Raw genomic sequence first — 15632 nt, forward strand, 5'->3', positions numbered from 1 at the left:
CATTCATGCTACAAAGTTGGGAAAGGGAGAAGTTCCAGATGATCAGGGCACATCTCCAAACCCGAGCAGAGGATGCAGTGAGTGCACGGACAAGCGCCCTGTATCATAAAGTCAGGAAGCAGATTGTAACGACTCACCTTCCGAGAACCATTCTATTTATTGTAATTCGTTCCTTTCGATTGGCCAAAAAGAACAACTTCTAGCAATAAAGGACCAGCTCTTTTATTTCTTTGTTCCAGGCTGGAGCTGGTATAAGTCAGAGCTGTATTTTCGGCGTTACAATATAAGGTCACAGCTGTTCCTGCAGTTCGAACAACAGAAAAGGATCATACTATGGTCCCTCAGCCAATTTGAATAGCCTTTGAACGCTGAGATTGCCGAGCACAACACAGCAACCAGGACAGTCACTTCTCCAGCCAGGGTAAAACTCATCCCACCCCAGAGCATCAAGCTTGGTATATATATTCTAAGCAAAAACCAACAAAGAAAAACCACTCAGATTCGTCCTCAAATTTCCCTTACCGGATCTACGTACCTTTGGGGCAAAGAACACGAAAGTTTTGCCAGCTGAGGTTTTGGGCAGAGCCGCATTTCGGAGCGGAACAGGCAGCGCGAAGCGGATACAACAGCTGCATCTAGCGGGGAGGGTCCCGCTGTGGGGCAGCGCGCGCAGCCCTGTGGGCGAGCAGCTACTGCGAAGGCCGGGCGCGGGCATGGAGGAAGAGTTTTTAAAACGCTGCATTAGTCGTTCTCCTCACCTCGCTCTGAGGATAGCGGCGCTGGGGCTTACGCCAACGCAGCCCTAGTGCAGCTCACGCAGGGAACGCACACGCACCCCACTCCAGGAGGATCGGAAGACCGCGGCAGCTGTTAATACGTTAACGCGTACCCGTCTTCACAAGGACGGCTCTATTTAATTTGTAGAGGTGCCTGTAAAATAGCCACGTTAAACAGCTTCCAGAATATAAAACTTTCATGCTTTCTGCCCGAAAGGCAGCAAGCACCGGCCTTTCAAAGGCCATCTTTAAAATGAAGAAAGAGATAGTAGCAAAGTCCCTTAAAGCGTTTAATATCCTCGGTTACAAGCCTTGAGGACTCGTTCAGTTTCTTACACCGCTAAGATGGTTTATTTTCCTTTTTATTTCCAAACTACAGTTCTACTCCCGCACTAGCAGTTCTGCAAGCATCGGGACTGCACATACTAAAAGGAGATGTATACAATCTAATTTACACTGTTTATTAAATAAAAATCATTTCTTAATCGAGAATGCTCTTTTAATCCAGGGGAAGCACTGGAGAAGCCTCACGCACTGGGCCTACCCTACTCTGCAGCACCCCTGCAGGGAATGCGATATTTAACATGTACACACCCACCCCAAACAGTACACTCTCCAAGAAGAAAGTCAAATGCATGACGGGAGGGGCTTTGAAAAGGTAGGAAGGCAAAAAGATCGTCAAGATCTGCCTAAAAATAGCTAAATAGTGCAGTGAAAATGCTTTTAAATAACCACAGACACCTCCATTGACTGGCAGCCAGTTTTATGAGCAGCTCTGACGACAATTTCTAGCTGAGCTTTAGTGAACTGGGCGTCCCCAGCTGGAGTCCCGAGAGCTGAGCCTGGCCTACCACCAGCACGGCCAGTTTCAGGATGGGAACGGGGCATTCCGGTTCTCATTTGCCCCTCTTGCCACGGCCTCTCCTGGAAGAAGGTTTGCCCGTTCCTCCTGTGGAGGAGCTGGCAGAAGATGCCACTGCAATGTTGATCTGTCCTTCCTGAATCTCCTGTCGGGTCTCAGCTGGGAGGTGATTGATTTTCTGTTGCGTCTCTAAGTAGAACATGACATCCCGCAACTGCTCCTGGATCTCAGAGATCTGCAGGTCCTTCTGTTCGCAGGTTTCCTTTAGCACTCTCTCCTCCTCCTTTAGTTTGTTCTGAAGCAAGGCTTGATTCGCTCGCAAACACTTATTCAGTTCTTGCTCCTCCTTCAGCTCGTTGGAAAGTTTAGCCACTTTGTTATTCAGCTGAGAACACCTTACAAATAGAAGCACAAGTCAGGAAAGCAGCGCGCTATACCAAGATCAAACACTACTGCATCCTTTTTATTTCCAATCCCTTAGGGCAACAGACCCCCAGCCCTCCTCAGCCCCACCAAGACCACCTGGAACTTGCTTTTCTGGCAAAAGATGGGCAAGGGGAGGCAACGCAAGAGGACTCCGAAATCCCCCCCAGGATTTTCCACCCGGCTTAAGGCTTGCTAGCACCTGCTTCTCTGTATGGTGTTACCTGCATACGGAATAGGATGTCGTGCAGCAGAATCCCTTCCTTTTGTCCCTCAAACTGCATAACCTGGGAGAATCCCTTCCCTTGCAAGTTGAGTGATTCCATCTCGCACCAAAGGCCAACAGAGGCAACAGGCGGAGGGGGGTGTGTGTGGGAGCGTGGGACTGTAACCTTGAACACACATCTGCAACTTACGGAACAGGCGCCGAAAAGGGCGCAGAGATTACACGGGCTCCTTAGAGAGCTAAGGGCAGTCGGGGACTCCCAGACGCTGGCTCCCACCACGCTCCAAGTACAAGACCCTGAAGATACCACTTCACTCAGAAGCGAGATGCTCCCACAAGGATATCAGTAGCCTTATGTTTCACAGGCAGTGCTTCCCCGCTCCTAACGACTCAAGTGCTGTTGCCCTGACCGTTTTCTGGCATCGCACAGCCTCACTGCCACTCAGCAAGGTGAGCTGCCTGAACCGCAGCACACCAGCCTGGGTTCCCCGCTCCAAGCAGGACTGCTGGAGGGGCAGCGGTGCCGGGGGCCTGGTGGGCTGCGAGGAGCAGAACAGGCGGTCCCACCCCGGGAGCTGGAACACGCTGGTCTGCACCATTCCCCATGCTTGACGTCTTTCATCTAGGCACTTCCTAAGATCTACGTTTTTCTCTGCGCTGGGTGAGACGCCTCTGCTGAGCTGCCTTTCTTCTCTTAAGATGGATCCGCCAATTGCAAAACAGACCGGCGTCTCCTTCTGAGCAGGCAGAGAGGAAGGATTACTGAATGCTAAATATGCAGACCATGTAAAAAGAGCCAAGAGCCCAAAAGCTGCGTTCCGCTCAACAGGCACTTTCAATTTGTGAACACCTACAGAAACGAGAGCTTTTTTTAAAATAAGCTGTATTCTCGGTATACCAGTTTAAATAGCTCAAAATTGCCCAAGAATAGCATGATTTTTTCTTTTTGGATGTCAGTGCGCAGTTTTAATGGCTGCATGGAACTAAACCTGGCAGCGGTACCCACTTCCTTTCGACAGACTGCTTTTCTTTGAGCAAGTCATTCAGCCTCTGTTCCAGACTGTCACACTTCTCAATGGTCTCTTTAAATTTGGTCTTCATGTTGTTAATCTGTAAAAACAAACACACAGGCATTTCAAAGAGATCAAAGTCCTCTGCACTTTCATTATGACATTCAATTTTTCTACAGTGGTTTCTAGACTTTGACCAATTACTATATGCAGATATGCAAAAAAGAAAAAAAAAAAAAGAAGGCTTAATTTTGATGAAGACCCTCTGCATTACACCTCGCAGTACCCCAACGAGGAACCACGTTGCCGTGGAAGCTGCTCACACAGAAGAGCAACTCAGGCTGCAAGTCTGTGCCAGGCACTCCATTCACACAAAAGCTGCAACAGATCCTTAACTTCTTATTGACTGCAGTTCAGCATTCATTTAGCCATTCTCTCAGACTTTTTTTTGTACCTGTCAGCAAACTTAAAATTTCCATCTTAAGGCTTTACAACACCGGGCTTTTTTTGCTCAGTTTAAATTAAACCTCAAATAAGTATGGTCAAAGTCTGAAAATTAACGCGCTACTTTGCTCGGCACTGACTCAGCAGCTTGCTGTCATAAGGCGGTGACCTACTGACACGAAAATCTTACTCGTGCTAAACGCAAACTGAAACACACGTACATTGGCTTCCTCTTCCCCTCTACTTCATGACTCACGACTGCTGCTGCTGCAGAAAACCAAGCTCTCGTTCTCTAGGCACTGCACAGAACACATCAAAACCTCCAACATCAGCCTTACAGGAGATTTATAAACAGAAATACTTGTTTCCTCTCTATTAGTGTCAAAAGCATGCTTGCATGCGGCGGAGGCAGGAATTTAAAGGAAAAATGCTTTCCTGGAGGAGCAATCTGGATAAATGTCAGTGTCAGCACACATGGTGCCTTCACTGATGCCAGAGTCAATGCAGAGCAGGTTTTAAGCCTTCCGGCGTTAATCACTGAATGTTTATGCAGCTGATGGTTAATTTGGGGAAGTAGCCCGAGCACTGATAATGGCATACACTGCGTAGTGGCACTGATCCAGACAAGACTTACACGGAGCCAATGCCATGAGTAAAATTGTAAGGATCTTTAAACATGAAACCACATTTGGGGCACGTAGCATGGTCGTTTCACTTTGAAGTTGCTTTGTGGACCACGTTTCCTGGTCATACGCAAGACGATTTTTGCTATAGCTTTTCCTTGTATAGGGCCCTCCATAAGATTTCTGGGACTGTTCTTTAGACCAAGGTCAATGACACTATTTCAACAGTCATAATTTCTACATTTACGATGCTACTTAACTGCTGATACTAAATGGTTAATTAAAAGTCATGCAGAAAGTTCAGTTAAGGACTCAACCCTAAATCCTGACTCACTTTAAACCTAGCTGAAAGGATCTATGTAGAGTGAAAAGCATTAAAATATTCTCAGTGGATTTTTGCTCATGACATTTTGAAGCAGTCCTGCCTACAGAATGCTTTATAGGAGGAGACTCTGAACTTTTCCCAAAGGGTGATGAGGAGAGATAGGGGATCAAAAAGAAAGGGCAAATCAATATGCATTTAGAGCAGAAAGGCAGCTTCCACTTTCTGCAGCCGAGCAAATTAAAGTCATATTGTCTATGCTACACTAACCTTCCCTAGAGATACACGTCAGTGCGAGACGGATGGCATCGGCAAGCAGAGATCCTGCAGCAGCACGGGCTTGTTTTCACCACTGCTGCAGTTTCCTGAGCAGCACACTTAAATCAACCTTCAATCTAGGTGGCAATCTACCTACTTCTGCACCACTGAGCAGCAAATTGCAAGATCTGAGCAGGGAGATAAGGGATACGTCTTGGAGCCAATTTTCTCAGCTGGTAGCGAAACAGGCTATGCGAGGCCACGTCACGCAACATTCAGGCTGTATGAGAGACCCAAAAGCTCCGTCTCCCATTTTACTTAACAGTGTCCAGGGCTTGTTTCAGCAGAGTTTCACACATGCCCAGAGCAGAGCTCACCTCTTCAGCCGTATCCTTTTCTATACGGACAATCTTGTTTTCCCAATAGATCCGCTGTGATTCCAGCTGGCTTGTTAGCAAATATGAGTACTATAAACACAGAAAGTATACACAGAACAGTCAGCTTTTCCGTAAAAGCTGATTAAGAAGCCCAAAGGGCTCCAATATACAAATCAATTTAATCAGGTGAAGTTGAGCATACAGGACATTCTGAACATACGTGCAATCTGCAGATCCAGCAGATGTGTTTCACCAATTTGATTTCAAAATCAAATCACTTGATTTTTGTTTTTGAAGTCAAGGAAAGTCTTTAGAGCACAACAGCAAGGATCAAGTAAAAGTTCCGCCAAGCCATAGCCACGCCAAGAGCTTTTTAAAGATGAGACAGATTTTTCATTGTAGTAGCAATAAATCTCTACAAGTTTTACGCTCCACAGGAAAATGAAGAATCAGCCATCCCTGTTCACGAGAGTCTGAGACCCCAAAGATTGTGGAGTTCCCTATTCACAGCCCAAAACCCAATGCAGAAGGTTAAGCGCACGTATCTAGCTTCACTGTCAGAACATCTCTGGGAAAGCATCCTCAGCTGTGTATAACTATTCACAGTTATTGTTCTCCAACAAGTACAGCCCATTCCAATGTTATTTTGGCATCTGAACAAGGATATATGCCTTACATCCCATCTTTTCCCTCCTGGTTCTGCAAATGAGTTATGAGAAGGTTGGAAAACATTATCATTTCTTATCGTCGGGCAAATAAGCACCAAACTGGGCATTCACAACAGAATTAGACATGTGCAAAAAGCCCTGAACAATCTCAGTAATGTAAGAGCACCAAAATACACTGACAAATTAATTCTGTTTAGAAACATTTAGATCTTATAAGCTAGATAGAGAGGTCTTACGTGCTTTAAGTGCCAATCTCCCAGGAAAAAAAGGGTTAAAAAATATCTGTTTCAGCATCTAAGTCTTACTCAGAAAATTCATGGAAAAGCAACCAAATATTTATTTGAGCAATAAGCTTATGAAGTCTGGTCTCTCTGGGCTGTTCCTCCTCAGATACCCTTGCGTCTAATGCGGCTGAAATCATGCTGCAGTATATCTGCTCAGTGGAGCAGTAATTCTGAGTTTCTCTCCTCCACCCTTCTAGTTAGGATAGGAGAAGCTGGCCAACAGGTACAAAATAATCATTACCTGTTCAAGAGAAGGGAGCAGAACAGGGCTGGTATCAGAAAAGCCTGTCAGCTTTCTTTGGTAGCCAAGGTAAGCACATAGCCATGGATTCCTACGTACTTGCTCAGTTTACAAGCTAAACTACTCGAATTAACAGTTCCATAGACATCATGTCTCCTAAGCCGAGTCACAGACCCACTAGGAAGGGTCTGGTGAGTGAGTCTGGGCACTCTCATGGGCATTTCTCTTTCCAATGACCTGAGTGTAGCAGCATAACCAGCTAATCTTCGATCTACCAGTGCACACAGGACGAAACTGCAGCCAGCTTACACTTAGCTGCATTGGCTCTGCAGAGCCAAGAAGGAGTTTTTTTTAAGAAAAAAAAAAAAACAAACAAAAAAACCCCAAAACAAAACAACAAACAACAAACCACCAAAAAAATACCAGCAGTAAAAGCATCCTGCTTCTGCCTGAAGATGATTGCCTACATGCAGGTCTGCTGCATAAGCTGATGTAATTTTCCTGTAGTCATATCTGGATTTGAAACACTTCCACACAGCAGCATGATGCAGAGTCCAACAAAGCCAAAAATATTTACCTCTAATTGCAAGGCATCTATTTTCTCTTCCTGACACATATCTCCCTCGCACTCATACTGAACTATCTTCCCATCGGTTTTACTTGCAACCAGTCGATGGACGTAGTTATCTGAAGAGAGAAAATTCAACCACAGGGAGTTTTAGCTTAAGAACACCCAGGCTGACACCAGTGGAAATACTTTATGCAGCACAATTAACCATGCAGACTGCTGCAACAGCATATTAGCAAGGCAGAAAGCCAACAACAGATGTATTTGTTATTTAGCAGACTTCACACAGACACCTTACAGGATATTTATTACAACAGCCCATTCCCATACCTCAGGGCAAATTGATGGAAAGGGAGTAACAAACACGTTCCACAGAGACTGCAGGACCGCCCCAGTTCATTACAGAATCGTGTTCTCCCTTCTCCATCTGCTACAGACCCACGAAAACTGCTATTAGAGCAGAGACAGATGTTCCCAAAAGACAAGGTATTAGTACAGATGCGAACCCCTTAATCTCCAAGCAAACTCTACTGCCAGTACTCTTACTAAAGGGTCCTGAAAGCTGTTTTACAAACAAGGTCATCCTACAAAAGGAGAAGACAGGGTACTTACCTCCAGCATAGTCCCAGACTCTGTGGTTGGTCAACTGCATTGCGTAGGTGTGCTGGGTCTCCTCAAAGTGTTTGTAAGCGTGTCGACTCACGTACCGGCCACAGCCTATGTGCCCACATATTAAGCAGATCCAAAGGTTCTGTCAACAGAACGAGAAAGCTCCGTACATACAACGCTGCCAAACGGTGGTATCAGCGCTTTGAGAAAGTGTGATCTGACACTGACGGCCTGCTGATACTGTGTACATCCTGTCACTTCCTTAGAATGCAAACAGTGTTTGATTTTCCCCCTCCTTCTTTGAAGCCTTGCTCAGCTGGAAGAGAAGGAGGTACCTGTGCATTTAAGCCAATTACAAGCCTGCAGGTGCTGGGTACACTGGTAGATTACCACAAGCATGGATGGAAGAACGGCCTCGACTAACGAACGAACGAGGCACCTCAGCAAAAAGCAAGCTCTGAAGAGCACAGACTAGAAGGGACCACCAAGTTCAGCGTTAGTTTATCTGCCTCCTATCGCACTCATCATGCACACTCTGATCAGCTTATGTGCTAATACTTCTTTCTAAAGATCAGAAACATGTAGCATAACAGGAAACCTGGGAGGTAAGATCCCTTCCCGGTACTGATGCCAACTCAAAAGGAAAGCAGGTATACCACTGAGTGGTAAAATCATCCCGAAAGCAGCCACAGAATTAACCCCAAAAGCAACTAGAGCATCTGTGCAGTCAGATCCAGTCTAGATCTCACTCACCATCCACCCACCTACTTACTTCTTGAACTCCACACTCAAAACACTTGTTCTCTTCCACTGGCTCAGGCGTTTGGCAGTATCTGCAGACAGGACACCTAGAGGGCAATAAGCATCATGATTAGACACAAGGAGCTCCATCTTAGTATTACGGTAATTAAAAAGAGAGCCAGAGAGCTCAATGCCTTATGCAGTGAGACACTCCCTATGTGCACGCATCTCTCGGCTCACATTTACCCCACTCAACTTTGCCCTATTCCGCACAAGGCTACTGTTTTTAAAGTCAGTAGGTGACAGAATAACACAGAACAGTTCTTCTGAAGCCATTTCACAGTCTCGGCTTGATCGGGTTTTGCTACAGTCCAGGTGTAAAGAACATCTGCAACCAAAAGCCTCAGTGAGGCTGCCAGCAATCTCAGCTTCTGCCAGTAAGCGAAAAGGCCACAACCGAGCTCTAGAAACACTTCCCTGCCTCAGCCATAAACATCGCAAGAAGCACTTGTATAGATGTGTTACACACCTCTAAACACTGCTCCTCCGGACTGCTGCCAAGTGACATCTTCAGTTCTCCACTACCTGCAGGGTTTTATACAGCAGGAACACGCTGTTGTGGAAGGATGTTGTAACTACACGCTGCTGAGGACAGCTGAGTAACAGAGGGAGGTACTGACACTTTGCAAACATACCTTAGTACTCAAAACAACCCTAGGGAGATGAGGAGATGCTTCAATCGCACCCCAATGTGACGGATTCAGTCTCAGCCCTTCCAGGAAGAACACCCCATAACCGTACCCTAAAGAATCAGTAGCAGAACCCCCGCTATCATTTCTTTTGAAACTGCACCACTGTGCTGTCAGAAAGACAGAAGACCCAAGACCAGAAGGAATCTTTGTCCAGACCCTAAGGGCTAGAAGCCCAGCTAGGGAGCAGGGTAACTGAGGCCGCGCGTTCTGTTGCCAGGACTGTTTATGTATTTTTCATTAGCTGCTGGATAAGCTACAGAAATATTCAAGGGGAGGAGACAATTGGATTGCAGTCAGCTTTCTATACAAATTCAGGCACTTACAGCCTCCGTGGCGCCTAAGCAAAGTGGACAGGGATTTTCTTTTATCATTCCTCTAGACTGGGAACGTAAGTTCTGCTTAAATTGTATATTAGATATTTAAGTGCTATTTTGGATCTTGCTCCTACACTGGCTAAGCTCCACTGCTTCAAATTTTAACTGGTTTTGACTCATGGAGCAAAGCAGCCCATAAACTTGAACAGCTACAGATCTGATTAATCTCACTGAAGTTCTGTTACTTTGGCTTACAAATGATATACAGAGGGCTAAAATATTCCTCACATTCCATCAGAGGGAGAATCAGGCAATCAGCGGTACCAGTGACAGAGAAGAAAACACAGTGAAGATCGGCAGCTTTCTGCTGCAGTATCTATGGCTGCCTGATGTGCAGTAAAGATGTCCAGAAGAATGCAAAATGTGCACAACTGACAGCAGCACCTGGGTGCCAGCCAGGGGACTCTGCTGTCAGGAGCTCAGACACACTGAAATCCCCACCTACAGGGATGTGAAGGATGGTAAGAGCAAGAACAGGAAAGGGTTAGCAGTAGCGCGAAGAAGAGCTGCTTTAAGGACACACGCGGGTCCAACCCCCAGCACTGCCCAGTACCACGGAGGGTCTCCCTGAGCCAGTGACATGGCCTCCTGCCACTCAGCCCATGCCCACCTTGAATAATACAGCCTGTCTAGAGCAGCTGCCTCCCCTTCCCGATTTACTGAGTGATCTTGTCATTGTCCCTTCCTTCCCCACATCCCTTCTGTCTCACTTTCCAGCCCTGACCCCCTGCACACCCGCTCTTGGCCAGCTCTTCTTCATCCTCTCCCAGCATCTAAGACAGCAAGACTGCAGAGCTCCTGAAAGGACCCCAAAGCTCCGGCCAGCTGTGCAGATCTGCCTGCAGCGCAGCAGCAGCTGTGCCGAGGGAACAAATGACCGAACAGACACACAACAGAGTGAAACGGGGCTGCGTGTGCATGCAATACTGTTTACTCCGGTATTTTCACCCTGCAATATTTTAAAATAATATGCATTACTCTACAACTCCCTTCCTGCCTTAGCAGCGAGGCCCACAGGAAACATCATTCAATTACTTTTGGCAGGGAGATTTCTCTCTGGGAGTCCCTTAATGGGAAGAAAAAAAAAAAAGAGTATTAGAACTTGCAGTAATTCCTGCCCCCACACTGATGAGCAGAACCAGTCTTGTCAGCACGTAACCACCACACTCAAACAGAGTTTCAGATGTGGAAATAAAGAAAAGCTTCTTACGTGGTGTCCTCCCACCGCTGCAGACACTGGCTGTGAAAACTGTGGTTACAAAGAGTGGTAAGGATCCCGTTCACGGACTCATCCATCCTCTCCAGGCACACCGTGCACTTTGGGAGCTCTGTCAGATCCATCACAGGCAAGCTGGCCCCCTTCAAAAGAACAAGCAGAAACAAATTGCTCAGCACCTTCCAATCATCATAAATTAAGCACCCACATAAGAAAAAGTCAAACTTCCCTCTACTTACTCCTGGCACTCAGCTACAAAAACACTACAAAGTAACCCTGTGGGTTGCTACACAGCCCTTAGAAATTTACCAAAAAAGAAAGTGATCCACAATGTTCACTACACCACAGCCAGGATCCTCATCGCAGCTCGGGCTGCATCTGCCACCAGCCCCATTCTGTTTTCTGGATTCACCAGATCTACTACCCCCAGCAGGTTTAGGTCAGAGACGCGGCAGTGGCGAGGCACGAAGCCCACGACGTCACCAAACAAATTCTCCCAGTTAGAAACAGCACTGGAATAGGAAATGGGGTTTGGATTGATACAGTTAAGCAGTTCTTGCAGCGTTCTGCCCCAGTCCAAATAATCCTGTTAAAAGCATCTGAAGTGCAAGGAAATAGAAACAAAACAAACTTACATCTTCTGATTTGAAGACTTCAGCCCTTTCCACGTACACCAGCTGGCAAACATCCTCCTCTATAGAGTTGAACTGCCGGCCATTGCATGCCATATAAAAGCTATCTGCATCAGCCTATGCACAAAACAAAGGAAACCAGTTAAAAAGAGAGCACTCGCAGCTGATACAACCGAGGAAGAGGAGCAGAAATCTGCTGTATCGTCTCTTCTCCCCTCCACCAAGCCCTGTAATACCCGAGGAGATATCTCAGACAGTCAGCTCCTGCCAGCAGGCATTGCATCCTGGCACTGGGTTTAGCGTTACCACTTGCAGACAAGAAGTGAAGTTCACAGCAGCGACAGCTACTCTGATATTTGAACATTCAGCAGGAATAACGGATTTCCCTTCAGCATCTGTTTTGGTCTTTGTCAGCAATTTCAGTGCATTTGCAAAGCAAATTGCAAACTGCAAAAATTTAAGAGGGCCACATTGCAGGACACTCGTGTCAGGGAAAGGAACAATTTAACTGTGGGAAAGGATCCATTTCACCAGTCACAATTTGGGTGAGCTCTGAACTGTGCCCAAGAGTCACTTGCAAAGAGGCAGAATCAAAACAAAACCTGTCAAATACATCATCCATTTTCACTCAGTAACCTCCCCAAACCCTTTCTCTCACAAACAATCACACCGGAGTGAAGCAAATTAGCTGAATGCCACATTCCCTTATTCTTGATTACTCCATCCAGAAGCGTAAAGGGCCGTGAGATCCGCTTTTGCTGCCTGCAGACACAGCTATTAGGGGTCACCGGGGAACAGGGCTTCAGGGAATTTCCTAAGAAATGGGAATTTCGGGGCAAATTGAGTACAGGTTTATGGATTTGCTGTAAGGCTGCTCAGCAGTAGATATTTGCCCATGTAATTTGATACAGCGATATACAAAATGTACCTTTGCAACTACTGGAAATAGCCCAATACGCACACAAATACTGCATCTGTACAACAGGCAGGGGAAATATCTCACGCAGCATTCACAGCTGTGGGAAACCTCTCTCCCAGCTCCAAAATAAGCCATTTGCAGTTCAGAGAAAAGACGGTACAAGGGAGAAGGCCCACAGAAGAATTGGAAGGGGGAATGCTTAAAACTACGTAGTTCAAGACGATCTCTGAGCAGCAAACTGTTACGTGGTTATAATTCATCCCCTAGACGCCCAGTTTTGTGGACAACTGTCCTTTTTCCACTGTGCTGGCAGTGGCTGGGAGACCACCCAGGTCCTCAGAAAAGCAGAACAAGTCTTTCCCAAAATGCAAACAAAGCCCCACTGCCTGGTTCCTTTCTGTTCACCACACCACACCACACCACTCTCTTTTTGAATATGCTCTGAGATAGCACAGAACCCTGTATCCTTAATATATTTTTTAAATACCCTGCCAACAAGAACCGGGATAGCTAGAACATGGCAGACACTTGCCTCCAGGTCAACGTGTGGGACTAATTCTAGTTAGCAGCCCCGGGAAAGCTCTGGGCAATAGGACAGGACTGTTTCTCTGAGGGTAAAGTGCCATCGTGGCTAACAGCTGGCCAGTGAAGCCAGACAACACTCCTAAACAGCAGCTGTATGTAACAGCGTAGTCCCTTCTACAGCAAAGGGACTTCCAGTTCTTACCTGTGAGCTAAACTTTATCAGCACCATGTACTGGTTTGGAGTGGAATCTCGGATGATTTTCATGTGCTCAATTACTTCATAGAAAGAAGCCACAAATTTCATCAGGTCGTGGCTGGTCATCGTAGCAGGGACCGTGAGGATACACAGCATGGCGCTGCGCCTTACGTCTTCTTTTAAAGAGGTCATCTTGCTGATAAGACAACAGTGACACGACTTCATGTCATTTCAGAGAGCACAAAGGCAGAGCTGGATACATCACACTTCCAACAGCCGCAGTTACTAGAATAGCTTTGCTGTCAATCTTAACCCTCTTTTGCACATTTGTAAATATTAAGAGAGAGAAGGAAGGGGTTCCGGTAAGCGTCCAAGGTACCCAGGTAAAACTATTACTCTTTGGCAAAGGATTAAACTGGGCAGCTCCGATAAACAATGGTTTTGTCAGAAATAATTTGACATCTGTTTCTCTATAAAAACAGTTGAAGTTGGGAAGCCACAGATGCTCAGAACTATTCCTAGAACAAGTAAGCAATGTTTGTTACTGTTTCAAATACCCATTTTATGCCTCCTGATAGCTTTCAGGAAAACCCCAAATGGAAGCTCTCACGTAATTATAGGGGAACAGCACAGCACTGTAATCCCTGAAATACAGGATGAAGCTTTCTGCCTCAGACACCTGCTACCAAGACCCCCAAGATCACAATTTAATTGTGGGATCCCTTGAGAAACTGCTTTCAAATGTCATTTTTTAGGATCCCACATTCATTTTATGCTATTACAGCCCCTGGGACAAGCCCTCTCCACCAAGAGCAGCATCACAGGCAGCTGGAAGACCCAGGCCAGCCTCAAGTCCCACCACTCACAGCACTGACTGCCCTCCCAGGTGCGAGTCACCCTTCCTGTTTGTCCCAGCTCAGGAGCCACAGCCCCGGGGTGACTGACTCACCCTTCCGGGTGGCGGCATTATCCAGAAGCACTGCTCCCACTAGAGCCACAATTAATTAAGCATTCTTACTTTGTTTTGTACAGATGCATAATGCCGTGAACAATTTCAACTGAGGGATTCCCGCTGAAGAAGGAAATCTGGTCAGGGAGCTGTTTTGAAGGTGAGTCTGGAGCAGCCTCACGCTCTTTACTTTGATCATCATGTTTATTTTTGTCGTCAGCAGATGCAGCCTCTGAAGATTTTCTTCCTTCCATGGCAGCTTTTGTTTCATCTTTTACAAATCAAAAGTTTCCACGTTACTAATGGTGCATCAGAAATGTCTGCTGTTCCCTAGGCACAGCCTGCATGTACACAACAGCACTCCGAAAAGTCAAATTACAACCCTAGAAAGTGGCAGACCGAGACACATCTCATCTTTGCTGTTCTCAGGGAAACTCCAGAGCTGCCAGACACACGGTATGAGCCCCTGGCAGGACCCTGGTGCTGTGCATCAAGCTAGGCGGGTTCTGTACTGTGCCAGGTGAAATCCCAACAGGCACTGGTACCAACACAAAGCAACAGGGACAGGTCTGCTGAGCAGGGGCGAGAAGCGGGCTGCTCCTCCTGCGCTGCTCTGATGGCAGCCCAGAGGTTTGACAAGACCTGGTGTTTCCATCTTTAACCTTGTTCCCTATCTGGGAATTCAAATATCTGCAGAACCGAACGGTCCCACTGCTATGGGCCAGCAATGTTTGAAGGCAAAACACTGACCAGCCCGCGGCACAGCCTGAAATAAATTAACCTTTTACGGAGTGGGAATTGTTTGCCAGCAGTAACCAGCGCTCCTGTCCAGACCCCAACGTGCGTTCCTTAACTCTCTACTCATTTTCCAAACTGCATGACGGACTTGAGACCCACAAACTCAGCAGCACCTCCACCATCCCGCACCAACAGACAGTTGTCACCGGTTGGGCCATCGCCCGGGAAGCCAGGGAAAGGGCCACCACCCGAGCGGGGTGGGTGACAACCACAGACCTGAAAACCGGCATTTCCACCCCCCACACACACCCCCGAGGCCGGTACCTGGCCGCGGCTGGATGGTCTCAATGATCACGTCGGTCATCTCCCTGCGGCCGAGGTGCTGGTGGAGGATGGCCGCCCGCTCCCCGGGGCCTTTCCCCTCCAAACAGGACGGCACAGCAGCCGGGGCCGCCCCGGTGCTCTCCGCAGCCATCTCCGGAGCTGCGCAGGAGAAAGGAATCGTTGAGACGGGGTGGTGGGCGCGGAGCCCCGGTACCGGGACCCACCGGGAGGGTCCCCGGGAGACTTAGGGGCGCCGCGGACAGGGCACAGCTCCCTCCCCCGCCACGGCGGACGAGAGCTGACCCGCACCGGGGCCCGGTTCCCCGGTGGGATGGAAGCGGACCCGGCCCGGAGGGACTCACCAGCCGCGCTGAAAGCGAAGCCCGCGGGCAGCGGCGAGTGCTCGGCCAGCTCCAGCCGGATCACCACCAGGGACACGCTCATGGGCCCGGGCACGGCGGACCGCCACCGCGCTCCGGGGGAGGCCAACGGAGATACAACACCGCTTCCGCCTCCCCGCACCTTTTCCCCTCTGACCCCGCCGGGGTCACGCCGACGCCGCGATGACGTCAAAG

The 15632-nt window shown here is 47.7% G+C and overlaps 1 protein-coding gene across 1 annotated transcript; it reads right to left on the reverse strand.

The window, feature by feature from the left end:
- Positions 1–894: 894 nt before the first annotated feature.
- On the reverse strand, positions 895–15587 carry BRAP (BRCA1 associated protein). Its single transcript, XM_082491490.1, has 12 exons — positions 15420–15587; positions 15043–15216; positions 14065–14266; positions 13053–13242; positions 11410–11523; positions 10769–10917; positions 8464–8539; positions 7695–7833; positions 7092–7201; positions 5322–5411; positions 3294–3397; positions 895–2033 (listed from the first exon to the last, which is right to left on the reverse strand). Exons 1-12 carry the CDS (start codon positions 15499–15501, stop codon positions 1673–1675), a joined length of 1791 nt encoding a protein of 596 aa, XP_082347616.1. The 5' UTR covers positions 15502–15587; the 3' UTR covers positions 895–1672.
- Between the last annotated feature and the right edge of the window lie 45 nt (positions 15588–15632).

The sequence above is a fragment of the Vanellus vanellus genome, assembly GCF_965231255.1.
Source record: "Vanellus vanellus genome assembly, chromosome: 16".
Classification (NCBI taxonomy): Eukaryota; Metazoa; Chordata; class Aves; order Charadriiformes; family Charadriidae; genus Vanellus; species Vanellus vanellus.

What these genes read in the sequence shown, in the direction of transcription:
- BRAP (XM_082491490.1), bottom strand. Translation starts at nt 15,501, where the DNA reads ATGAGCGTGTCCCTGGTGGTGATCCGGCTGGAGCTGGCCGAGCACTCG. An exon ending in AGTCTGGGACTATGCTGGAG is followed by an intron (nt 7,202 to 7,694) that starts GTAAGTACCCTG and finishes TTCTCTCTTCAG; the next exon opens with ATAACTACGTCCATCGACTG. An exon ending in AAAAGGATACGGCTGAAGAG is followed by an intron (nt 3,398 to 5,321) that starts GTGAGCTCTGCT and finishes TTGTTTTTACAG; the next exon opens with ATTAACAACATGAAGACCAA.